The sequence below is a fragment of the Puntigrus tetrazona genome, chromosome 16 (assembly GCF_018831695.1).
Source record: "Puntigrus tetrazona isolate hp1 chromosome 16, ASM1883169v1, whole genome shotgun sequence".
Classification (NCBI taxonomy): domain Eukaryota; kingdom Metazoa; phylum Chordata; class Actinopteri; order Cypriniformes; family Cyprinidae; genus Puntigrus; species Puntigrus tetrazona.
In genome coordinates this window covers 24,881,803-24,906,960 of record NC_056714.1, presented here as the reverse complement: position 1 = coordinate 24,906,960, position 25,158 = coordinate 24,881,803, and the positions used below count along the sequence as shown (strand labels likewise).

General features: G+C 38.4%; 2 protein-coding genes across 5 annotated transcripts; one reads left to right on the top strand and one right to left on the bottom strand.

The window, feature by feature from the left end:
• The first annotated feature begins 439 nt into the window (after positions 1-439).
• Positions 440-14,115, top strand: LOC122360137 (polycomb protein SCMH1-like). Of its 4 annotated transcripts, none has more exons than XM_043260492.1 (16): positions 440-550; positions 1,924-1,970; positions 2,645-2,725; positions 2,943-3,013; positions 3,108-3,342; positions 3,679-3,767; positions 3,904-4,150; positions 6,652-6,896; positions 8,323-8,493; positions 8,585-8,711; positions 8,792-8,992; positions 10,240-10,407; positions 10,519-10,650; positions 10,745-10,885; positions 11,247-11,389; positions 12,784-14,115. In XM_043260492.1, the coding sequence occupies exons 2-16, from the start codon at positions 1,946-1,948 to the stop codon at positions 12,904-12,906; spliced, it is 2,199 nt and encodes a 732-aa protein (XP_043116427.1). In that variant the 5' UTR covers positions 440-550; positions 1,924-1,945; the 3' UTR covers positions 12,907-14,115. The 4 variants fall into 4 exon arrangements, with proteins under 4 accessions (XP_043116427.1, XP_043116428.1, XP_043116426.1 ...); XM_043260493.1 differs by having other exon boundaries at positions 449-550; positions 2,648-2,725; XM_043260491.1 differs by lacking the exon at positions 440-550 and adding an exon at positions 1,206-1,329 and having other exon boundaries at positions 2,648-2,725.
• Positions 14,116-21,745: 7,630 nt separating this feature from the next.
• cited4b (Cbp/p300-interacting transactivator, with Glu/Asp-rich carboxy-terminal domain, 4b) lies at positions 21,746-24,088 on the bottom strand. The gene is made up of 2 exons (XM_043261492.1): positions 23,893-24,088; positions 21,746-23,166 (listed from the first exon to the last, which is right to left on the bottom strand). Exon 2 carries the CDS (start codon positions 23,155-23,157, stop codon positions 22,402-22,404), a length of 756 nt encoding a protein of 251 aa, XP_043117427.1. The 5' UTR covers positions 23,158-23,166; positions 23,893-24,088; the 3' UTR covers positions 21,746-22,401.
• Between the last annotated feature and the right edge of the window lie 1,070 nt (positions 24,089-25,158).

Here is a 25,158-nt window from a genome sequence, read left to right as displayed (position 1 = left end):
AATAATACAAATATGAAACAAAATGTTAAATACAAATGCGCCTCGAAATAAAGTCCAGCGAACAACATAAATAAAATATATTTATAATAAAAGGAAATAAATAAATATAATTAATATGCCTATATAGTTAAATTGAATACATCATGCAGTCAATATAAGTTGATGTACACTTCACTGTACCTTTAAGTATTTATTGCAACATTACATGTTTTGATCATTTTATTGTATGCTCTATTTAGTATGCAATTCATTAGTCAGGATTTCTGCATTATTTTTTATCTATAACCTGTTCGGATAAATAAAAGAAACCAATCAACTAGTTTAGTGTTTATTGCAGACATTGTTGTTGTTCCAGGCAAATTTACACTACAAAACAGATAACTAGTAGTTGGCTTCTTGTCCCATTTGATAGGAGTCTAATCGTCCCGTGCAGTCGCGTGCAGCCCCTCCCCTCCACTGACACACACAAGACTACACGCGCACTAAAAACATGGCGGATAAACACTAACCCTCACACTTGAGAAATCACACAAAAACCTTTCTCCGCAAGGTAAACAGTCCCCTTCATACCGTCCGCAATAATTGCCTAGCAATTATTGCACCACTTTATAACTTTAGTTTTGTTAAACGGAGAGAAAAAAACAAAAAGTGACTCAGAGTTGCTAGAGGTTAGCCTTTAGCTAAGGCTTGTTGTATAAGCATTGAAGGCGAAGTGTTGCCTCATAATAACAGAAACCCAAAGAAGTATATTTTTGCTGTCTGTTTCTTGTGATCAAGGTCAGTGTAGCGTAAAGAAATGTGAAGTTGCGAAACGCGATGCGAAACATGGCATGATGCTACGTAGCATAGCGGTATATTTGATGTGGATTTGAGAAGAGTGTGGTGTTTTCTGTGTTGTGTCCTTAAAAGTGTATTGATTTATATCGATAAATGCATATCAATCGTCCCTTGAGGGTTCGGCGTGATTTTAAATGTACAAAATAATAAACAATAGGATTTTGTTAGAGTTATCTAGTGGGAACGCCGTAGCGTCCCAATGAAATGAGGCTGCTGTGGTGTTTGGATTGTGAATGAATCTTCTGAGTGAATGAATTATCCGTTTCCATGTATCGACTCGTATTCAAGCGCGCGGTGGCTGCTTTCCTGCCGCGCTAATGGATCATTTGAGCGAACCGATTCTAAAGATTCGATGCACTGGGATGAATCAAATCCCCGCCACTACAGCGCTGTCATTTATGGAGAGGGAGGGACTGTGTGTTTGGCGCTCAAAGGCGCTCTGCTTTTGAACAGAGAACTGGAAAACTGGGAGACAGGGAGCCATCTTTTGAGGTATCTGTGCGCATACAATTAGTTTGAATTCATTCATCTAGTCGGAATTTTGACATAAAAGGGGGCTGTACGAAAACAGAAACGATCACATGCTCGCGGGAAGAATAACTTGGGTTCAGATTTGATTGACTGCTGGAAAACGGTGCGCGTGGTTTAACTGGATGTTTGCGTTGTTATTACTGCAATTGTTTTATATTCTTCCGTTAAATACGGTAGGTTCCGACTGTCTAAAAGCAGCCCGTGTCGCTTGTTGTTTACTAGTTCACATTGACCTTTTGGGTCATCGCTTCTTGTTAAGCGTCTGACCCAGCGACCCCCCCAGTCATTCTAGACAGGAAAATTGTGAAGTGTTCAATTCGTGTTAGAAAAATTACCTTTTCTTATCGATGTGCATGTTATAGATCTTTGGGGAATAGAGCTGGCAGGGGTTTGTGGTTAACGGTTCAGCATGTAAAGAATGAGAGAGCTGTGACAGCTGAGCAGGACACAGATTCACAGCCTGGGAGACAGACAGACAGGCCAGATCGAACCACATAAAACAGACCGGCGTAAGAAGTAGCTTTACAATCTCAGTTCTGTGTTCGTCTTTTGCAGAGAGGTTGGAATAATCTGGATCATGAAGAAACCAGTACCACAAAAAGGTGAGAGTCTTGTTTCGGTATTTTAAAATGAGATAATTTTAAACCGATTTCAAAATAAATCTGTCACTTTACGTTGCTATGATTATGTGTGATGTGTCTGGCACATTACTTTAATTTTCTCTCATTTACAAATCTGTAATTGATATTAAATCTATAATTAAATCTTTCAAATAAACATTTTTTTTGTGATTAGTTATTACTATATGAACATTTAGATCAACATTTAAACAGAAAAAAACCCCAAATATGTATTTTATACAAATAAAATAAACAGTGCTTTTTAAGTTTTTTCAGATAGGTTTAAGCTTTAAGAAAAAAAATATATAAGTGATATTAAAATATTAAATTATAATGCACAGATGTCACTATATAAGTTACATTAAAATTTATTCAGTCTAGAGTAGTGAGGTTTTTTTCTGTTTATTAACATCAAGCACACAGACAATAGCAGGTATATTATACTAACCTAATGTACCAATCTAATATATTGATGTAAAATCGCAGATATTTTACTGAGATTTTAGGCATAACCTACTATGTAGCAGGATATTCACCAATTTTGGCATAATTTAATTTTCTTGAGGTTACTGTAATCAGGAGATGTACTGTGACTTATGATCCAGGTTTCATAGTAAATGTAGTATTATTATATTGAAGTTTTTTTCCTCTCACAGCAGCTATTGAATGGAAAGATGGCAAACGGATCAAGCATGCTCGCAGTGGTCGCCCATCTCGTGTCCCATCACAGTACCAAGGTATCAAACTCACTGCAATTAAATAGCTACTTTGAGTCTGATATCACAGAGATACCTTCAGCATTATCTGAATGTAGTTAGGGAAGACTTAGGTTCAGGTTTAGATTACAGCTCCTTGTTAACCATCATCTAATTACACAGGGTTGCTAATGAAGACATAATTCTTCATTAGCAAGAATTCTGCTACGAAGCTGACATGTTTACCTTTATATTTAAGGGCATTTCAGTTGGGAGAAGTACCTAAAAGAAACAGGAGCAGTCGCTGCTCCTTCTCACTGCTTTAGACAGGTGAGTCGTTTCATGCACACATTAAAATGTGAAACACGTCATTATTATAAACTATTCAGAAATGTCATAACTGATTGCGAATCCTTATTCTCAGAGCACAACCCCTCCGGAGAATGAGTTTAAGGCTGGCATGAAGTTGGAAGCTCAGGATCCTAGAAACACTACATCTACCTGCATCGCTACTGTAGTGGGCCTGACGGGCTCCCGCCTCCGCCTGCGGCTGGACGGTAGTGACAACAAGAATGATTTCTGGCGCCTAGTTGATTCCTCAGAAATCCAGCCCATTGGGAACTGCGAGAAGAACGGAGGCATGCTGCAGCCACCACTTGGTGAGAAAGGCATCACATTACTCAGCTTTGCTGTAAATTAGACCAGTCTTGCGTTTTTAAAAACGTTTTTAAAATTCAGAAACTTGATTCTATTTGCAGCTAAACATTTTTAAGCTTTTCCCTTAACAGCTTGTGTGTGTATAGCGTTTTCATGAAATCATCTCCTAAATTTAGCTATAGTATATTTTGCATGTTTTTTATAGAGAAAACAATACAAAAACAATGTATTAGTTAAATCACCGTCTCATCTTTCAACACAGGTAATCAGCAACATCTTTGTAAAAATGTGGTTTGATAAAATTGAAACGATTGTGAATGTTCTGTGTTCTTCTCTAGGGTTTCGTCTGAATGCATCATCATGGCCTATGTTTTTATTGAAAACACTAAACGGAGCCGAAATGGCCCCAGCTCGAATTTTTCACAAGGTATCTGTCACAAACAACAATAAAAGGTCGAGTTAGTTGATGCTAAAATAAGCAAAGTGTGTAAGTTTGCCTTTCATCTTTTTAGTTTTCGCCTTATGTTACACTTACTTTTGCCTTCATCTCTTTGGACCTACAGCAAGAACCACCTGCCCCAGAGCAAAACTGTTTTCAGGTGGGCATGAAGCTGGAGGCAGTGGACAGGAAGAATCCTCACTTCATCTGTCCTGCCACGGTGGGTGCGCTGCGGGGCGTCGAGGTTTTGATCACCTTCGATGGCTGGCGGGGCGCTTTTGATTACTACTGCCGCTACGATTCCAGAGACATCTTCCCAGTTGGCTGGTGCACGCTCACAGGAGACAACCTCCAGCCGCCAGGAACTAAAGGTGTGGCTTACTCCGTGTGAATTCAGATTTTCCCATTCTGACATCTTTACATTGGCATACATGCACAGGGAATGATAGAGGTAAGATGTACAAGAACTGAAGACATGAATTAAAATGAATTAGCCAGTACTAAATACACTACAGTTAAAATGTTTGGAGGCAGTTAGTTCATGAAAGATCAAAATCACAGAAAAAAAATAATAAAGCACAACTGTTTTCAGCATTGATAATAATAAATACATTTTACAGTAAATCATCACCATATAATGATTTCTAAAGGATCCTTGACTTGAGTAATGCTGGTGAAAATTCAGCTTTTTAGGTTTCATTGAAAACATTTTTTTTTTTTTTGTTAAAGAGGTAGTTGATTTCGATTTCACATTTTTCATGTTATTGTGTAATGTTGTTGTTTGGGCATAAACAGTATCTGCAGCACTGAAGGTTCAATGCAACCGATGATATCTTAAAATGCTGGCAGTTTAATGTCTACATAAATGACTGGTGGAAATGGAACACCATTCATACACTTATTTTCACATAGCTTTGAAAAGCATTATATATGCAGGTTGACATGTATTAAAGCTTTAACGTATATTTGATCATGTTTTATCATTTTATCATATTTTATAAAGCCGTAGCATTTACAAAGAGCAGCTCATCTAAAAGTACTAAACACCAACAAATAAAGAACATGCCATTAAGAGTCGTGGTTGTACATGCTCTGCACAATCCTCTGAGATCTTCTGCATCTCATTTGGGCTCAAATTGAACATTTATTTAGATGAAGTCACTGTATACAGTACAACTTTAGCATTTGTGCTGAGTTGAATGGAAAGGATGGTTAGACATGCTCTAGAGGCAGTTTAGCCAATTACAACACACTAGGCCAGCTAACTGATCAGTGTGTTTTTCAGAGTTAAATTATGTAAAAAATAATGGCTTTTTTAAAAAGCAAAGCATTAACACATTGGACTGCACCCTATAAACACAGAAAAAACAGTCAACTACCCCTTTAATAATATTTTATAAAGTTACTGTTTGATCGAACAAATGCAACTTTATTATTATTTTTTAATCTTACTCCAAAATTTTGAGTTAGAGAGTTGTACCAATTGTAAACAATAGGTGTGCTATTAAGTTGAATCTGAGACATGTGGAGTTTACTTCTATGTACATGTATGTTCACAGTGGAGCTTTTTTTTTCTTTTTATACCAAAGAAATGAGTATCTGTCAAAAAGCCATGTATGTTTAATTCATTGGGAAATAGAAGATGCTACTTTAGCCATGCAAATGTGACATCGAGGAAGTAGAGAATAAATAAACAAAACAAAGAAGAGGTAAAAATAGCCTGGGTAGAAAAATGTCTTTGGGTGGGTGAACTGTTCCTTTAAGCAATAAAGGCATTTGATCAGAGAGAACATTAGTTTTGGTTTACAAGGAGTTGGCATCCACCCAGCTGGCACCGCTGCAAGCCCTGTGCCCAATAGCAGGCCTCGCATTAAAGAGCTGGTGTGACTGTTTGAGTGGGATGAGAAAAGAGGGTTAAAGAGACAACACAAGGAGGAAGAGGAAGACCAGCTTTGTCAGGCATTTTAAACACACACTAAACTTCACAACAAGTTGGGGTAAGCAAGTGTTCATTGTGTTTTATTTGTGAGTGTCTTTGTGTTTAAAACTGGGAAAATGTGTAAACGGATCAGTCTGGGAAAGAGCCAAAGCAAACTCCAATGTGTTTGTGCTTTAAAGACTTTCATGGTTAGCAGTAATAGAAAGATGGCCGTTCTGTCACTATCCGCAGACTTTAAGACTTTAGAGAGCAGATCGAAACTAAGAGGCAGGAAGGAAGTGAATTGACTGAGAGAGTAAGATGCCACAAATTGACACGCACTGCAAGATCAAGAGCAGACCCTCGTTCAGTGAGGTTGTACAGTCTTTATTTCTCTGAGTTGGATAAGTACGAACTGCAATCCTGGCCTCACTAACAGGTCTGTAAAACTCTGAATTGTTTGTTTGTATTTGCTGTCTTTTGCTTTAAATTGATTATTTGACTCTTCTGGTCTTTTTGGCCTACTTTTTTTGTTGTTGACAAGGGATTGGGATTGTGAAATGTTCTATGCATTCAAATGTTCAAAGTTTACAAACTTCATTCTTTCTAGCTTTTTTGGTTGTTAAGGATCTGTTTAATTCACATGTGTCAGTCTCTTGCTTTCATTCTCTCTCTTCTCTTCCTCTTTTCCTGTGCGCTCTCTCTCTCTCTCTCTCTCTCTCTCAGGCTTGTATTTTCTTTTCATCTCTGTAGCACTTCAGAGGCCACTAGCACCAAAAATGTGTAACACAACTCATTTCTTTGTTGAGATGGCTCAAAGAAAAATGGGTCAGCTCTGCACACAAAGCCTGCCTTTCTTGTCTTCTCCTTCTATGTTTGTCGCTGCACGTTGTGTGATATTGCCCTATGTAAGCTTTATTTTCTTTTCTCCCCTTTTTTTTTTTTTTTTTGCAGTCGGATTACCAAAGGCACTGGGTGCACTTGGTGCCCTACCAGAGAGTGGCATAGAGGGGGCAGGCATGCCACCTACACCAGGCAGACCCCCACCCCAGAAGAAACGTAAGCCTGGCCGCAAGAAAACTAAACTGTCTGGGCCCTGGGGTCAGAAAGGACCACTTGGTCCCCAGACAAGCCAGTCTGGAAAGGAACTGGAATCTATTAAAATCCAGAAGAAACGAGGCCCTAAACCAGGGAGCAAGGTATTTAAAGTCATCACAATTAATAGCATGGTTATAGTAGCCATTAGGTTCTTCACTTTACGGTGAAATCCTTGTTGCACAATGGAGAACATATATACCAATCTGAGGAACATGCTTAAAAAACGAAGGCTGACGATTCTCAGAATTGCTCAGAAATCGTGTTACATCAGGGATGTCCTATTATGCCCTTTCCTAGGGATATGATATGTGGGTTTCTTAGGGGGCTGTTGAAGCAAAACACGTTTTTGCCTTTCACTGCAATTCTTTTTCATTTTATTTTATTTTTTTATTTTTTATTTTTTTTAAGTAAACATGCGCTACATGGATTGTTTTGTCTGTTGTGCTCATATCTCACGGTTGAAATGTGTTCTAAAAACCCATCATGTGGGAAAAAAAGCATTTCTTTAGACACTTTTTTTGTTCCATTCCACCATTGCAATGGATTGTAGATAATCTGTGATTTGTACGGACCAGTCCCCACGGTTCGGCACACATGTGATTCGCAGACACCTCAACAACAAGTTATGTAAAAAAAAAAAAAAAAAAAAAAAAAAAAATTCTGGTAAATGCAGTAGGTTATGTCCATGTTTAAAGCTAATGTATATAGCCGACTAAGAAAGAAACCGAATTTGTGCCGTATTAGGTCTGTACGTTTCGTCTTAAAAAGACAGCGGCCTAGAAATGCCTACTTCTGTCTGCTAATCAAATAATACTGCAGCTTTAACAAAGATTAATCTGTATTTAACTTATGCAGTAAGCATTATTTTGTTGTTTTACACTTAATTACAACATTTCTGCACCTGAATACTACTATTACTAGCTGAGCTGAGAAAGAAAACATATTACAATGTATTAGATACGGCATCCCTTAAAGTGACGGTAGTCTAAAACTTATGCTGTTTGTCATTTATTTTAGACAAACAACAAAAGAGATCTCTCATTGCTCTCGACTGCATCACTTTTGTAACTTTATTAGGAAGAAATATAGATTTAATTTGCGCAGTGAAGAATATGCAATGCATGTTTTTTACATATTTGATTTTATGTATGTAACATTTCTTGTTTATTCTATTGTAGTTTTTTTGTTCTATTGCTAGTTTCTTATTCTTGTTCAGATTTAAGTTTTAAGCTCCCTCAACACAGAAGTTTTGTTATATATTTTTTACAGTTAAAATTGAATTATGCTGTAATGTTAAATGGCTATGTCAGTGGTTAAATGTTAAAATATAAATAGTATTTACCTTAAGATTAAATGTGAAATAATTGCAATATAAATATATATATTTAAAAACTTGAGTGTTAGATGGGTTTTATCAGCATTAATGTGCAATTAACAATTTCTTTTTAATCGATTGACAGCATGCTTCTACCAAAATACTTTAAAAGGCAGTTTGAATGCGTTTTGTTTATTTATGTTGTCTTCTAGCTAAGCTGGGCCAAGAGGACAGCATGGCTTGAAGGAACAATTGGAGGTCCTGGTAGACCTATCAGCAAACCCAGAGGAAAACTACCAGCCAACTGGCCCCTGAAAGTGCAGCAGAACCCAACAGATCCCATTAAGATCCCAAAAAAGAGAGGCCCCAAACCTGGCAGCAAGGTGCAAATCTTTATCAGAAACAGGAGTGATTGTTATAAGGCAGCATCATTATTTATGCAGATTCCTCCTGACCATGTTTATTTGTATATAGAGAAAACCCAGATTGGGACCCAACCCTATGCCCACCTCCCCAAGCAGTAGCACTCCAGAACCAGACACCAGCTCAGTTCCGCTGGACAATGCAACCATTCCCAGCGCTGCCTTACAGGCCCCTACAGGTACTGCAAGTGTCCAAATAAATACGTATTTTTCTTGTCATGTATCATCTTTGCTAACCTTGCAATTATTTGTTCGTCAGTATGTGTGTACCTGAATAAGTATGGGAAAGTGGGTCCCCATCTGGATGCACGCCGTATCCAGTCACTGCCAGATCACTTTGGTCCGGGCCGAGCTTCCTCTGTGCTGCAGCAGTGTGTTCAAGCCTGTGTTGATTGTGCACATAACCAAAGCTCAGTCTTTTCCTGCCTCAAACCAGGCCACGGAGGAGAGCTCATATCAGGTCAGAACGAACAGAACCACAAGGCTAATAGAAATTAACTAAGAGCCTCCAAAGCTTCTGGACTTCTTGCGATTTGAGGAAAATATCTAGTTGCAATTTTCCTGCAATTACAAATAGGTTCAAATAGAGGTCACACTTTAAATTAGGTGGCCTTAACTACTATGTACTTGCACCAAAAAATAAGTACAATGTACTATTGTGTTCATATTGGAAAAAAAGTTTGGCTATTATTGAGGTGGGATATGGGTATGGTTAGGGACAGGTTTAGTGGTATGGGTAGGTTTAAGGGTGGGTTAAAATGTAAGCATAATTATCAATGTTATTACATATAGGTTTTTGTAAAAATATAGTTACAATGTAAAAACATGTATGTACACGAGTGCATTGTACCAGATGTTTCAAATGTTTAGTGGTTAAAGGAATAGTTCACCAAGAAATAAAAAAAATGACCCCATATTTTAGTTATTTTAGTTTTGAAAAAAAATTATCTTGGCTCTTTCAAGCTTGGTAATGTTCATGGATATCGGACATTTATTTTGAAGCTCAGTAAACTGAATATAACCACAAGTACTGTGACACGCTACTGTTATCACATGTTTTCAGAAGCAGACCGATGGGTTTTTCTAACGAAAAAATGTTTCTAGTTATAAAATTATAACTGACTGAGTTCCTGCTACTTGACTGATCTATGACTTGATGTATGACACAACTTACGTCGAGTCAGAAGTCAGCCAAGAAGCCTGAACTCAGTGGATAAATGTTGGGGGAAAAAATGTGCGTCTGAGTGAAGAAAGTCATACTCCTAGGATTGCTTGGGGGTGAATAGTTAATGGCGTAAATTTCTTTTAGACCACTAATATGGAAATTGAAATGCTGATTTGCTGTGCTTGTTGATACTGTAGGTCTGCACAACGTGGCCAACTATTTTGTGTTCTTTATCAACTATTATTGCAAAATGAATCTTCCCTATTGTAGTTTTTTACAGTAAAAATGTGCTATTTAAAATAAAATAAAATCGTTTTACGGTACTAATGGGTATGTATGGAAACAGTGCTGTGATTCAATTTGAAACACACAGCACTTACATTTAATTCAGTTGCAGACTTTGCAATTTGATCATCGCACTAAGCCATATTGCAAATTCGGTTTAATTTCACTTACTCTTGAAGCCCTTAGTTTAATGATTAACTGATCTTTTTTTTTAACAGATTAATGACCACTGAACTTTGTCCATTTGACTTCTACAGCCTATTTTGAGCAGCAGCACCACACTCTAACACTGCCGGCAGTGAACAGTGTGACGTATGTCCTGCGCTTCCTGGAGAAACTCTGTCACAACCTGCACTGCGACCCATTGTTCGGCAGTCAGCCCGTCCCCGTGGGAGGGCTTCACTATGACAGCCGGACATACACAGGTCAGAGTTCATGCGAGCAAACAAATCTGCTGGGGCCCATTACTGTATTTTGTGCATTCTTTGATCTTACCGCTGTATAGATGTTAAAAGAGAGCCTCGTGTGTGTTGTAGAAAGAAGAAACTTTGCAGAAAGTTTAAGTTCTGGACCCGGTCGGGGCACTAAGAGATTCATACAACATGACGCCTACAACAGCAACTCTGTACCGCACAAAATAGCCAAAAACCACCGTCTTTCCTCAGAAGGTATTTCGCACTGTTCCACTGCTAAAACAGCGTTAAGTTAGTGAACTCTGTTGGCCCTCTTTGTAAGTGTTGTTATATTGTTGCGTTTGATCAGAGCCCTTCCTGATGGAGAATGGGGTTGGCAGCTCTGAGGTGCTTGAGAAAACACACTTGTCTCCTGGACATGGCTTGGCAATGCGTTCCCTTTCTCAAAGTAGCAGCTCACCAGGGAAACTACATCGTCTGGGCTCAACGGGTACGCCGACTAGCCCATCGTTGAAGATCCGTTGTCATATTTACAAAACCACACTGAAAATCTTGAATTAAACCTGATTTGTAGGATTGTTTCTAGGTTGCTAATCAAACCTAAACAGATTTGTGATATTGACTCCTCTGTACAAAATTCTGCTAAAGCAAAAAGCTTGTTAAAGAAAAAGGAGTTTTTTTTCAATTTCATTTGTAACGAACAAATTATTTTTAATAATATATGTTAAATTGATCATGTTTTTTTGTGTTTTATACTCATCATTCCCACTGTAAATCTCGCTATAAATCATGAACGTTTTTATAAAAATAACTCCAAAATTTTGCTCTGAAATATCTTTATTGCCGCCCAGGTTCCGGGCGTTTTCTGAGCTCGAGGGAAAGCCCACGACCAAGTGGACAAGACCCTAACCTGTGGACGGTGGAGGATGTTATGCAGTTTATCAGAGACATCGACCCTCAGCTTGGACCCCACGCAGAGCTCTTCCGCAAACATGTAAGAAATTACATTTTTAGAAACATTTGATCAAAAGTAACGTCATTAAAAGGCAGAGGAAGGAAAAACAAATATTTCTATACAGCCAACTTAAAAGGCAATCATTTAAATTCATTAATGTGAGCACTACATGTTCAAAGTCAAAAGCGACGCTTTCCTCTGGATTGTGTTTCCAGAAAATGTTTGAGTCAATAAATACAGTGCATTTATACCTAGCTATTACTTACTGCTGATAAATTATCAGTGTTAGTTTATGCTTTTTTATTTTGTAAAATGCTGCACTTCAAAAGTCCAGCGTCACGCATACATGTTTTTTTTCTGCTTATTATTGTTATTCATACAAAAACTATTGATATCCTGTTAGAAGGAATGGTTAAGAAAATGAACACATTCGTTATATACACTGTGATAGTATCAGCATTATAATCAGTTTATTGCCTTTTTATAGACCCATTATTGCATTAGTGAAATCCATTATCACTTGACCTCTAATAATATTGATTAAAACCTGTCTAGCATTTTATTGTTTTGCTGATAAGCAGTATTAAGTACTAGTTGAATGTGTGCCCCAGTCAGTTTAGCTTAATACTGAGCGTTACGGTTTGGTACAGTACTGTACGGTACAATTCGCAATTATGTCTATTTCCATTGTGAACGGTACCAAAGTAGCGAACCGTCCCATACCACTTTTTTGGTTCCCTTCCGTAAGGGTACCTAGCACAGCAAAGGATACCGAAAGGGTGGAGCTAAACTCACTGCAGTTCCTGATTGGTTAACTAGAATTGTCTTTTGTTTGATACATCGGGATCCCTTTAACTCGTTCTGCTCTGCAGTCCGTGAGTTTATTTACATTGGCTTATTTACATCAGAGTTGCCAAACACATATGAGTGTATTCTATTATTTTATATTTTCACACAGACCATAGTCGTTTCTCGATATATGTTCTTTTCTGTTCTTTTAGACTTTGCCCAAATTATTGGCCAAAACCCCACTAATTTTCAAAATATCGTATCATGAAGTGTAATTTTAAGAGTTTTTCAGGCAAGAGTGTAGTTTATTTTTAAAGATGGCTCCTATTTGATATGCAGGTTTTGTAGGCGATCACCGGGTCTCAGCACAGCAGCCTAAAGCTCAGCTAGTCCCTCCAACATTTGCCGCTGGCTCTGATGTACATGTAATGATTAAACATGAAATACAATTTGTTTTAGGTAACAGCCATTCGTGGTCTCCTGAATCTTTTATTTGTTCCCGGTCATATAGTTTTGGCTAAGCACAAAGTTATTTTTAACTTTGTAGATTTATTTTGAACTTGATCGTAGTAAGATGCTGTCTTATTGTTTGTCCAATAAAATGCTAACGATTGTCTCATCGGGGCGATGCTCTTCTTTCACAGGAAATTGACGGCAAAGCTCTCCTCCTGCTCCGCAGTGATGTCATGATGAAATACATGGGGCTGAAGTTGGGTCCTGCCCTTAAACTCACCTTCCACATTGACAGACTGAAACAGGGCCGTTGACCTTTATGGCACTTGAATGGGTTTTCGACCTTTACCCCTTCCGAGCACATTTCAAGATACACGGCATGCTGGGATCTTTGTGTCCCCCAGTACTGTAGCAGGTGTCGGCGAGCTTTCGAGCTCTGCCCATCGCTTTTACCTTTCATTTTGTCCGATAGTCCGTTTCTCCAGGTTTTAATGCATTGTTATTAATTCTAGCACTGTTATAATCAGTTTTTATGACTGATATCCTTTTACGGTTGTCCTCGCGTTACACGGTTGTGTTAGTACCGTATCAGAACATTTCACCTGTTTGAACTCGACTGAAACAGTGAAGTGGACAATATAAAGGCCGTTTTTGGGCCTTGATTTGTACGACATACATTTACTTGTATATTTTTCATCCTACATCAATAAGGGTGTTTTGTATGGCTTTTTTATACAAGACAGATTTTCTTCAATTAACTGCAGATAAACACTAGACCTCCACCATTATGCTGGAAATCACTCCGGCCTGACACCACAGAGACCATTACTCTCATTACTTTCTCCATACTTTATACACATATTTAGGAATTAAGATGCGGTCACACTAGACTTAGAGCATGCAAAACTACTAGAGAACAAATATGGGCTTACAGGATATGATGTCAGTCTCTGTTTAAATCTGTTGTAACTGACGCATTAACGATGCTTTTACAATGTTATATTATCAGCAACACTGCAGACAGTACAGTGTTAAAGTTATTATTCTTTGCATTGCATTGGTCCAAAAAGGTCAATGTGTGACATTTAGATCCTCCGTTGGTCAGATGTCTTTTTGTCACACCAATTAGCAGTTCAAAGCAAAGCAAAGCACAAGACTTATTACTTGCATTCATGCAACTTGCATTCATGTGTTCAAATGCGTGTGACAGGAAGCCTAGTATGACCGCACCTACTGCTACATACTGCTATTATACACTCTGCCTGTATTTTATATCGTGTTGATGTTTACATTGTCTTTGTTGTTTGTACTTTTATACAATATTGTAGAGTGCATACGTTGACAGCGTTATACTCTAAGCTTCAATTAAAAATATGGAGCTTTTCTACTGTTGTGTTTTTTTTTTTTGTTTAACGTTGTCTTGTTCGTTTCAATGTGCATACTGTATTTTTTGTTTATAAATGATTTTGTTATAAGCTTTATTGATATAAAATAAAATGACACGAGTTAGAGTTTTAAACTAATTAGATCTCAAATGTCTGTTTGTTCAAAAAGAACAAAAATCAATAAGATTACTATCTCTATGCCCCACATGGGGGCAGCACAATCATTGGTTTCTTTTCTTTTCATTTTTTTTAGCTTGAAGCCAGCAAACTTTTTACAATACTATCTATCTTCTTTACAGTCTCGAAGATATTTCAAATAAAATATACACGTTTCGTTTGAACTATATGAAGGTTATGTTTGGTCAGGAGATGTTTTTATAGTAAAAAAGCGATTAAATCAAAATTAATGCCACAGTTGTAGAATTACTGGTTTCTGAGTACCACAGCTATAGTGAAAGTGCACTAGCGGCGGTTTTCAATAACTGACGAGTACACGTATAACGCTGAGGTGAGGGGATGTCACATACTGTAAATCTCACCACATTCTCAAAAAAACAGGAAGGCGTCTTTTAGGGTGCAACACGCTGACCAAATCCCTCGGTATGTGTGCACACTACGGTACACAAATACAGTGAGAATAACATAGTCATGTGACTTACAAATCCCTCTGTAGTTTGTAATGTGGAAAACCCCTCTCCATCATACTAGCTGAACCAACATGTTATAGAAACATGTTGGAGTTTCAGTGTGCTCTCTGCGTGATTACAACCAGTCCTGATTTTAGTCAGAGAGAATCTATTTACATCAGATCTTCAGATTAAATGTGCTGGAGTATTCTGTACCTTTCCAAAAAACCCAGGCTGTGTTTTGTATAAAATGAAGACATTATAGAGAAATGGAGTTCAACTAAGCATATTTCTCAAATCTGATTTCTCATGTGATTAATATCTCCCATGTTCATGACACACCATTCAATTCAACTAGTATGTTACTAATGATGAATAAATGATCATTCAACATTTCTCTCACCTTGTCCACCATCTTGGATTTGCGCTTCCTTCTAGGATCGCCTCTGTGCATTCGTCCAAGATATTTTAGGAATCAGATTTCTGTCAAATCTTAAAAGGTTATTCCTACGCCATTAGTGCCTTGTAAGAGAATTACAAAATGAATGACTGTTTTATCAACACTGCCCCTCCGTCAATGACAAAACAGATAGCAGTGTCTCAAGCTCACACCGCTGGTTGAGCTACTGTTGCTGTGTTGGGCTGTACAAAATTTTTATGAATTTTTTTTTAAATAAACGTTTTGATAGTACCAAAGTTTTTGCAATATTCAGGGGGAAAACCTACAAATGGCTTACAGCAATTTATGAGAAGGGGGCAGATTTAGAGTATGTTTACATGGCAACGATGTACTAAGAACAGAAAAGCTTTGCGTTTTTGAAAACGATGAATCATAGTGTCTCGAAAAGAGTATGCCAAAGTGTTACAACCAAAGTGTTACAGTCTTTTTTTATTAGACTTAAAAAACTCCAATGACCCCTTTTAACAGTGACAAAAAAGGTGCAACAAAACATCACAGAAAAAGAAAAATGAAGTGTAAAATGTTTTACACTTAATGCGCTTAACTGTAGCAGTTTTAATTACTTCGTAAAGGGGGGTGGGATATCAGAATCTGCTTATTAATGACAAAATAACCTTACAAAATTCATACACTACATGCTTAAGTAAATAGTACACAAGTACTTATATTATATATGTGTATAAGTGCATATTATATAGTAAAAGGATTTATTCTATCTAAAAGAGAAGGCTGATCCAGACAGGACTAAAACACCTTATTCAAACACGCCCCCACATCTCTACATCACAGTGTGGTGATATTTGCATAATGCAGCACAAATGTTCACACGTTGATTAGTTTGTTAAGATTAGTTACAACAGAATAGCACAACCCAGGTGTTTGAATTTGTGCAACGCATTTTATTTACGACAGTTTCGTGAACCTAGGAGAGCACAAAGATTGCAAAAATGGGACGATTCTGACATTGCTCGGACAAACTGGCGCTTCTGAATCAGTGACTGTACATATGTGTTGAAAATATTTGAAGTATTTGCTATTGACTAATCAAATAAGAAGCTTTGCGCTCGCGAGGCACAAGCCATAGCACGGCGCATCACAGTGCACCGTGTCAGCTGGCCAATCAAAGTAGATTGTGCTGGTTGGGAGGAGGGACTTTGTAGAAATCAAAGGTTTTAAGAGAGATGGGTATAAAAGAGTTACAATAATGTACAGTATTTGCAAAATTATGTTTTTTTTTTAACATTACACCAAATACACAAAAAAAGATCTTTAAAATTTAATCATATGACCACTTTAAGCAATTTGAAATGTGTAAATGTACAGACAATAACATCAATAAAAAGTTTGCTATTTTTGTTTGAAACTGTGTTGTGTAAATGCTCCTCAACGATTGAAGAAGTCCCTAATACATCACCAGAATGTAAAAATTAAAGTAATAATTAAAAAATAAAGCATGAATCATTCACAACAAAATCAATATGCATTTCGAAAATACACAGAATTTCCATTTCACAGTTCCCTTTTTTTTCGCCTTCACGACCGTGGCACTCTTGTGGCTACACCTTGGAAATAGTGCGGATTTCAATGTATACCCTGTTTTACAAACCCAAGTCACAATTTTCAGTCTTCTGCAATAGCTCAATTTTTACTGAGCCCAGTACATTCTTTAAAAACCTCTGTTCCACAGGGCACCATAAAGATGGGTCAAGATCCACAGAATCCAAACTGTGATTTTCAGCCTTTTGCGATCACAGCGAGTATATATTTAGAATTCAAGAGCATCCAGCAAACACAGTGGTATCCAATCGGAAGAGCAGACAGGTGCTCTCTCAGCCAGACATGCTACAAATATAAAAATGTGTCTGTCAGGCTCCTAGAATATTCTGAATGCTTAGAGCGCTGACACACTGTTGTGTGCCAGAGGGTGCTGGGTTAGTTTCTACCATCTGTGATACAGGTTTTGACCACTTCCAGTCCCCACTCAGTTCTTTTTTACATCAGCTTTATAGTTCACCAAGTACTGTTTCACATCTCATCTCAGAAACCATGTTTCTCGCTGATGTTTGGGAAATGTTGCATGAGTCGTACGTCACTTGTCAGCGTGATAGTAATCTCTAGCGGGCGATATCAAAACCCACATGGCTTTCTCAATCTGCTCCGTCTCGACCTGCCAAAACAGTGTGCTTGAGACTCTTCCACGGCGCTCTGGAGACATTCGGAGCACACACTTGGATGACCTCACCTGGACAGCTCGTGTTCAGCGGCGTCCATCTGCCCGTATGCTAGAAACTGACGTTCTTAGAGCTAAGGGATATCGGCAGTTGAGCGCTCAGAGATGAGATTAACACACAAGAGCTTAAAGCCGCCCCACAGACACACACACACACACACACATGCACAACACTGAACAAACAACAAACAGTGCCACTCCTACCTCGGCTTGTTGAAGCTGGCCTGGCTGAGAGGTAAGCTTCACACAGGAAAATGAATAATTTACACAGTGCCCTTAACTTCAAAAGCCCAAGGCAATAAACAGTGGAAGGGGAGGGGAACGATGGGAGCAGAGCGAAGAGAATCTCCAGCGATTTTAGCTGTCAAACACTCTTGGTGCCACGGCCTGCCTAAACATGTGCGGCATCATCATTTGCACCTATATAACGAAGATATCGATATGTGTGAAGACCTGTGATGGACCAGAACATGAATATCCAGAGTTAAAAGTGGTATTCGTAGTTCTGTAGCTATAGAGCTACTAGGTCTAGCTGATGCTCATCCAGTGGTCCAAATTAGGGCTGTTTGCTGGCAGTCAGGCGAAACAAGAGCAGGAAGTGCGGTCCATCACAATCAATTTCTTGTGTACGATCATGCATGAATGGTTAGTGTGGGGGTAAAACCAATTGAAGTCCAAAAAAACATATCTTTATTTGAAAGACAGTCTGCGGAAGGGAAACATGTTGATGCATGCTCCATTCATCGATCTCTTCCTGTACTTTTCTCTCTGATATAATGATCTGAAGCTGATATAGGCTTATTAGATCACATGGTTTGTCATCTAATAAATCTTTGGCTTGAAAATAAAGGATCTGAAAGGTGTTTACAATCTGGTGCCATAAGAGAACCATTTTAAGTTATGTGGTTCTTCAGAAAACCTGCTTCAAAGAACCCCGTGGGCTTCATGTTTCCTTGTTTACACTCGATAACTTGCACCAATATGCTGAATTTTCAAACAACCTTTTTATTGTAAATCCAAACAAGCTTTTTAAATCATTTAAATCAATAGTTTATGTTCTTCCGACCCTGGATGACTTTCTCTCTTGTGTGGGACACAAAAATGGAATTAAATGGCGAGCAGTTTATGGAGTTTATGGAATTCGGTCCAGAACAACAAACACAAAAAAAGTTAACACAAAAATTGGAAGATGACAAATCCCATTCAGCAGTTTTCAAACTGTGAGGCTCGCGAGGTTTTGAGAACTGCATTCATGGCATGCAAAAAAAAAAAAAAAAACTTAGAAGTTCTACAATTAAGTTAATGAGTTTGTTGGTGAGCGTAAAACTAGTGTTTACATATTTCTGACATTTTTGGCGCTAGTCCAGGCTTCACACGGAAATATGAACGCAGACAACTATGGTTCAGTTCACAAACACATTACTGTTATGTACTGTATCTTTTCGTTATTTGTTTAGAACTGTTCACAAAGTAAGGAGTTACCGCTTGGATTCCTTTTGATGAATCAACTGAATAAACAACCGAATCAACATTCAACTAGCTGATTAAATTGCGTCATTAAATTACCGTTTAATAACCACTAGGCTGCTCTTACTTGCTGTACTGTCAGATATTGTTTGCAGACATTTTAATATATCTAACTGCAGCATTTAATTAACTGTTCTCTGAAAAACTTATAACAAATATCCTATTTTATACATAGACTTGAATTAGTAAACGTCTCAGCCACAAACTGTTGTCGGGAATACGGTGTAAGAAAAAGAAATCGCTGACTACGTGATATGCAGAAGACGGGTGGTCTCCAGGATCCTTCATGGCTACTGGGTAAAACCCTACACAGAATTTCCCAGACTACTCTTCTCAATTTCAGTAAGTGGCTTTTTTCCCCAAGACATATCTTTTTTTATGACCTTGTCATTAGCTCATTCTACTGAATCTAAAGCTGTTCAGAGAGCTCACTCAGAAAGAAGAGTAGGTGTGTGTTCGTGTGTGTTTAGAGATTATTGTGGGTGGCCTCAGAGAGAGACAGCAAAAAACAGTCAACAGTACATGTCTCCTGTCACACCCTGCTTAGCGTACGTCTAGTCTGGTTCCCCAGAAGTGGATTTAGACCAAGCGTCTGACAATGAGAAAATATATGACGATGGCGTAATACTAAGTCTTTAGTACTCCACATATTTATGGAAAAGCTAATTATGATAAATTGATGTTCCATTGCATTCTTCTCTGTACAAAACAATTAGCTAAGAGCTGACAGTAATAATCGGTCACACCCAATTCTTATCTAATAGGCGGATCAGTGGTACCATCTTAGTCCTTCCCTAGGACGCCCAGAGATGTTACATGGTATAGTGATCTCTTTTACACAATAGCTGTATGTTTCATCACCTAAGAAAGTAGCCACACATACCTTCCCTCTCCCTGTTGTGCACACACACACACCTATATTTATCTATTTTAAATTGCAAAGTTCACAAAGACAGCTAAATTCCCCAGAGAGGTAAGATTACTGATACATCTTTGAACTGAAAACCCCCACTTTTCATTTCAAAAGCGTGCAGTTGAAATTCCTTTGAGCTGTTTCTATCTATAAATGTTGGATGAAATGTCACTTGGCACATGTTTCTCTTACAACTTCTTTACAGTGCACTCGTGTACAATTATAACATTCAGGTCATTTAGGTGAAAAAAGTATTTTTTTAATCATTCTGTCATATATGTTTTTAGGTATTAATGAAATAAAAACAAATAATCTTTTTATAAAATTTAGTTTTTGAAAGAAATCACTACGGCTGTATTTAATTTATCTTAAAAAAAAAGTATTTGCTAGTTTCGAGCTACAGATATATATATATATATATATATATATATATATATATATATATATACTTTTTTTTATGTAATTTATTCCTGTTATGGTAAAGATGAATTTTTAGCAGCCTTTTAATGTCACATGATACTTCAGAAATCATTATAATGTAATGATTTGGCGCTCAAAACACATTTGTTATATTTATTAATGTTGAAAACCAGTTTGTGGAAACCAGTTTAAATGTTTTTTCAGGATTATCTGACAATTAAAAAGTAAAAAAATTACAGCATTTATTTTAAATTGAAATTTGTAATGTTATAAATAACTTTACTGTTACTATTGATCAATTTAATTAGTCCTTGCTGGTATTCCTTTAAAAAAAATTTATTTATTTTATTATTAAACAAAAAAACGACTATCCTGTATCATTCTGAACAAATCTAGAGGATCAATTAGTTAGAAATTATAGGCATGAAGACATTGTGAATGTTAATTTATACTCAGTCACACCAATGCTGCTTATTGGACAAAGACTAGGCTTCAAGACCATCTAAAGGAAAGGTCACCAAGAACAAGTCAGAGACTAACAAACTGAGTAGCTTTTGAAAATAAACAGGGTGGAGCCAACCCTGAAAAACCAATGGTTTCTGTTAGTTGATTCCTGGCATTCATTCTGTATTATTAAGGTTTGTTCTGATACCAGCACAATCAAAGAGGAATCCAACACAAGTGCTACTACAGAGTAACCTCAATTGACTTTCTTCAAACCCTTCCTCCGCCGAGGAGGAACAGGAAGTGACAGTGGAGCGTTAACGGCTTGTCACTGCAATCTTCACCCTTCCCCCTGCCCGAACCCCTCGCCACAGCATGTCCATAAGTGGACAACACTTTGCCCTCCATTCCCAGGACAAAAACACGGGCCCAGGGTTCACATAAAGCCTTGTAATGTCAAGGTAAGCACAGATTAACCTGGACAGTTTCCACTACCTCCCCCATACACACCTTTATTACATCTGAAAGTAGGTAAAAGGTTCTTGCTTTACAAGCAGGCGTGTATATAAGACCCAATAAGTGCACACAAATGGAAGAAGTAGCTATTGGAGCACAATTCAACCACTTTGCATAAAGCATGAAACTAGTTTGTAGTTTTAAACCGAGACCAAGTCAGTGGAAGCGGTCATGGACCAACCATTCTCAAAACTGCCACTAGTCTAAACAACAGCTTTCAACAGGAGTCATTGTTTCTAATAGCATATTTCAGTTTAACACCAGGTGAAGAGATAGCTAACAATCTCAAAATTACATTAAAAAAGTAAATTTACCTTTGTGCTGTTCCCAACGTTTATGGCTCAACATTTGTGCCCATTCCCTGGACCCAAGACAACATGGAAATGTATAACGTTTTGGATCAACAGGAGGGTGAATTTTAATTTTTGATTGAATTATCCCTTTTATGATAATAGTAGATAAATGAAGTAACTGCTTTAACCAATTAGAAGCATTCCAATGCTTTGATATGACATGGTAACTAACCAAATAAAGCTAACCCAAGCTTTATAATTTCATAACTTTTCTGCTTGCTTTCGACAGATATGTCACATACATCTCTATTTATTTCCACAAATAATATCAGAGACTGATGAAAAATTAGGCCAGGAGTTAAAACTTGGCCATCTTTATTACAAGTCACACATAGGTTTGAGCCCTCCTGGACTGTCGGGGTGGGGGTTGGGGGCAAATAAATAAAAGCAACTTGATTTAAGGCAATTCTAAAGCTTAGACAGACCAGTTGTATCACGACAGGCGTTATCCACTATTGTAAGCAAGCAGTGGTTTGGGTTTGCTGAAACTTTACTGTCCAACAAAACATTAGACAGTTTGGGTCTAGTTCTCCATCTAAAATGATCAAAAACAATTCAGCAATACCATTCTGGGACTTTCCCATAAACCACAGGTTCTTAATGTCATTGCTTTTTTGTTCTATGTTAATACATCTGATAAGCAATAAATAAATACATTTTTAAATGTAAAACTGCATTGAAGACAAATAAGGTTTGAGTGTCTTTACATTGCACCAAGTTCACAGTTCTGAAGTGTTGTTACATTCATCCATGGATCGCTGCTCGGCGTTCCTTCCAGAAACAGAACTGTAGTCCTGACAGGAGCTTGACCACCCGTTTCTGCGGACAAGGAGGCATCTGATCACCTCTCGTCTTGGTGATGGCGACAAAAAAAAAGAAAAAAAAGGATCAAAAAGAGCAACTTTTGCTGCCCATAGCGTCCATATGTTCCAGTCTCAGCAGCTAACGGTGCTCGGCTGCTGTTTGCTCACAAAGTCTGAGATGAAGTCAAACTCATTCTGTCCCAGAAAGAGTTCAGGGAGTTCCTGCACCCTGTCCAGTCCTAGTTCCATGACCAACGACGTCAAAACTTCTTCGTCAATCAAATCTGCATCCATGCCGTTGAGACTGAGAGCCGGGCCGGCCATATGCTGCATGTTGCTCAACTGGGCCTGACCCATGCGAAACTGCGCCCCGTTCCCCATGTGGTTGCCATTTATGTGTCCCAAAGGGTGTCCATGGTACTGGGTGTTGAGTTTCTGAAGGTGCATGCTGGCCATGAGCTGTTGGGAAGTAAGACCCCCGCTCATGTACTGTTGTTGTTGTTGTTGCTGCTGTTGGGGCGGGGGTTGTTGCTGCTGCGCTTGGTGCATGTGGTGGTGTTGTTGATGCTGTTGATGCTGCTGAACGTGATGTTGCTGCTGCTGGCCCTGGTTGTTGAACATCATGTTAGTTGACTGCATTTGGTGGTGACCCATCTGTCCATTCATAGGCCCCACCATGTTGGCCCTCTGGCGCATTGCAGCTTCCATGTTTCCCTGAGGCCCCGCTCCATAGTGCATCATCTGTCCATTGGGCATTGCTCTCAGGCCGGGCTGGGGCGCATGCTGCTGGGGACCCGCCTGCAGACCTCCATTCATGCCCATCCGGTAGCCGTGCAGACCCCCGTTACCCTGTCCGTGGTTCATGGGCATCATCATGTGCTCTGCCATAGAATCTCCCTTCAATGAAACAGATGATATTAGGTTTAGAATTCGACTATTGATAACAGAAGCAAGTTGTTTTACTTTGAGCCAAACTGATTAAAGTAAACACATCTAGATCGATTGCAGACCAATTCTATTAATGCAAAAAGAAATCTAACACTTTAATCAATTTAGCAAAGACTACACTAATTTCCACTTTCATTGGACAGGTAGGAGAGATGGCTTTTTTTGCATCCTTCAGCCCACCTGACTGCCCACTCAACACACTACAACCTCTTAAATCCCAATTATGCACACTTTTAAAAATTGAATGCAGTATTATTCTCAGCACTAAACCTTTCACGCAGCCTAATTTAAATTCCAATCTAAATAAAATCAAAAGTATATTTTTAAACACTAGATCTAAACAATGGGGCTAACTGAAAACGCGTTTAAATGAAACCCTTACATTTTTGTAAGAAAAAAAAATTACACGCTATTTTTATAGTACAATCCTGTACTTAACGCGCAGATATTTAAAAAATGCACAACATCAATCTAAAGAAAGTGACCGTGCAGTGAAGCAAACAATGGATCTGCCACCCTGAGCTCTAAAACACAGGCGCCGTCTTAAAGCCCAGTGTGTTGCCTACCTAGACAGCATTTTGGGCACGCCAAGCGCACGAAATGCTGTCTAGATAGGCAGCGCACTGCGTTTTAAGACAAAGTCCGTGAGTTTCTCGAGCGTTTTGGATCTCTTACCCCGTGTCTTTTGCTCAGTGACTCCGCCGCGGCAGGACAAATGAGCTTTATCTGTTCAAAAGCCTCTGAAGAATTACACTTTATATTCCACAAGGTGAAGCTTCATACTCCAACGGACCGACGCACAAAAGAGCGCTGCTCACTATCTTCAAACGAGAGTGTGTATGTGTGTGTGTGTGTGTGTGTTTTCTGGGTCAACTCCACGGGCTTATATACATGAGAAAAGCGGAGAGGTGGAGCTATCGTTCACTCTCTATCCTTTGTTGCCATTGGCCCTGCTGCTTAATATCAGTGTGCATAGAAACCCCTAGCGGTTTCTGTCAAACACTGGCCAATTTCTGTCTACAGTTTTGGGTTGTTTTTCTGTTTCTGATTTAAAGTGAACAGGAAATCCCTTCAGAAGAAGCTGATCTGTTTGATGCTAAGAAAAAGCTTAAGGCCTATCTATGTATCAAAGATAGATAGATGAGATGTGTAAAATGTTGATCAATTCAAATAGATGGACGGATAGACAAAGAGATAGATAGATAGATAGATAGATAGATAGATAGATAGATAGATAGATAGATAGATAGATAGTAGGTAGATAGATAGATAGATAGATAGATAGATAGATAGATAGATAGATAGATAGGTAGGTAGGTAGATAGATAGATAGATAGATAGATAGATAGATAGATAGATAGATAGATAGATAGATAGATCTATTGGCAATGATAAACTCAAACACATGGCTAAATAGATGAATGGATAGACAGACAAATAGAGAGACAGATGATGATAGAAAGACACAAAGATTTATTTTTTTCCACTTAATAATAATACGCATTATGTGTTTGCATGTATATATGCATGTGTGCGTGCATTTAAACACATGACAAACATTTCCATTGTGATTGAAGACAAATATTTTTTTATTAATAATCCTGTTCTTCATCAGCCCAGTTTAATGTTTGTCCTCACGTGTTGTTCTCCAGAGGTGTTTTGTTTTGGTCGTTGTGGGTGCTTATACATTAGTGCGAGTGTGTGTGATCTGGCGGCTCTGTGGCAGTCCATGTGACCCAGCGCTCGCTCTGCTGTGTCTTTGCTGGGTGTGAGAGAGAGGGGAGGGGAAAGGAATGCTGCTGCTATTCTGGGCCACCGGCTGGAGTGGTGGTGGTGGTGCAAACCTGGGCTGCATGTGCAATTTATTGGAAGTTTCAGAGCACAAGGTAAACAGCAGGGGCAGCTTCCTGCCGGTCCGGTCCTGATGATCTTGATGAAGAT

Bases quoted from the DNA above. Each gene is read 5' to 3' on its own strand.
- LOC122360137 (XM_043260492.1), top strand. From the start codon at position 1,946: ATGAAGAAACCAGTACCACAAAAAG. The intron at 3,014-3,107 runs GTGAGTCGTTTC...CCTTATTCTCAG, and splicing joins CTTCTCACTGCTTTAGACAG to AGCACAACCCCTCCGGAGAA. The intron at 6,897-8,322 runs GTATTTAAAGTC...GTTGTCTTCTAG, and splicing joins GCCCTAAACCAGGGAGCAAG to CTAAGCTGGGCCAAGAGGAC.
- cited4b (XM_043261492.1), bottom strand. From the start codon at position 23,157: ATGGCAGAGCACATGATGATGCCCATGAACCACGGACAGGGTAACGGG.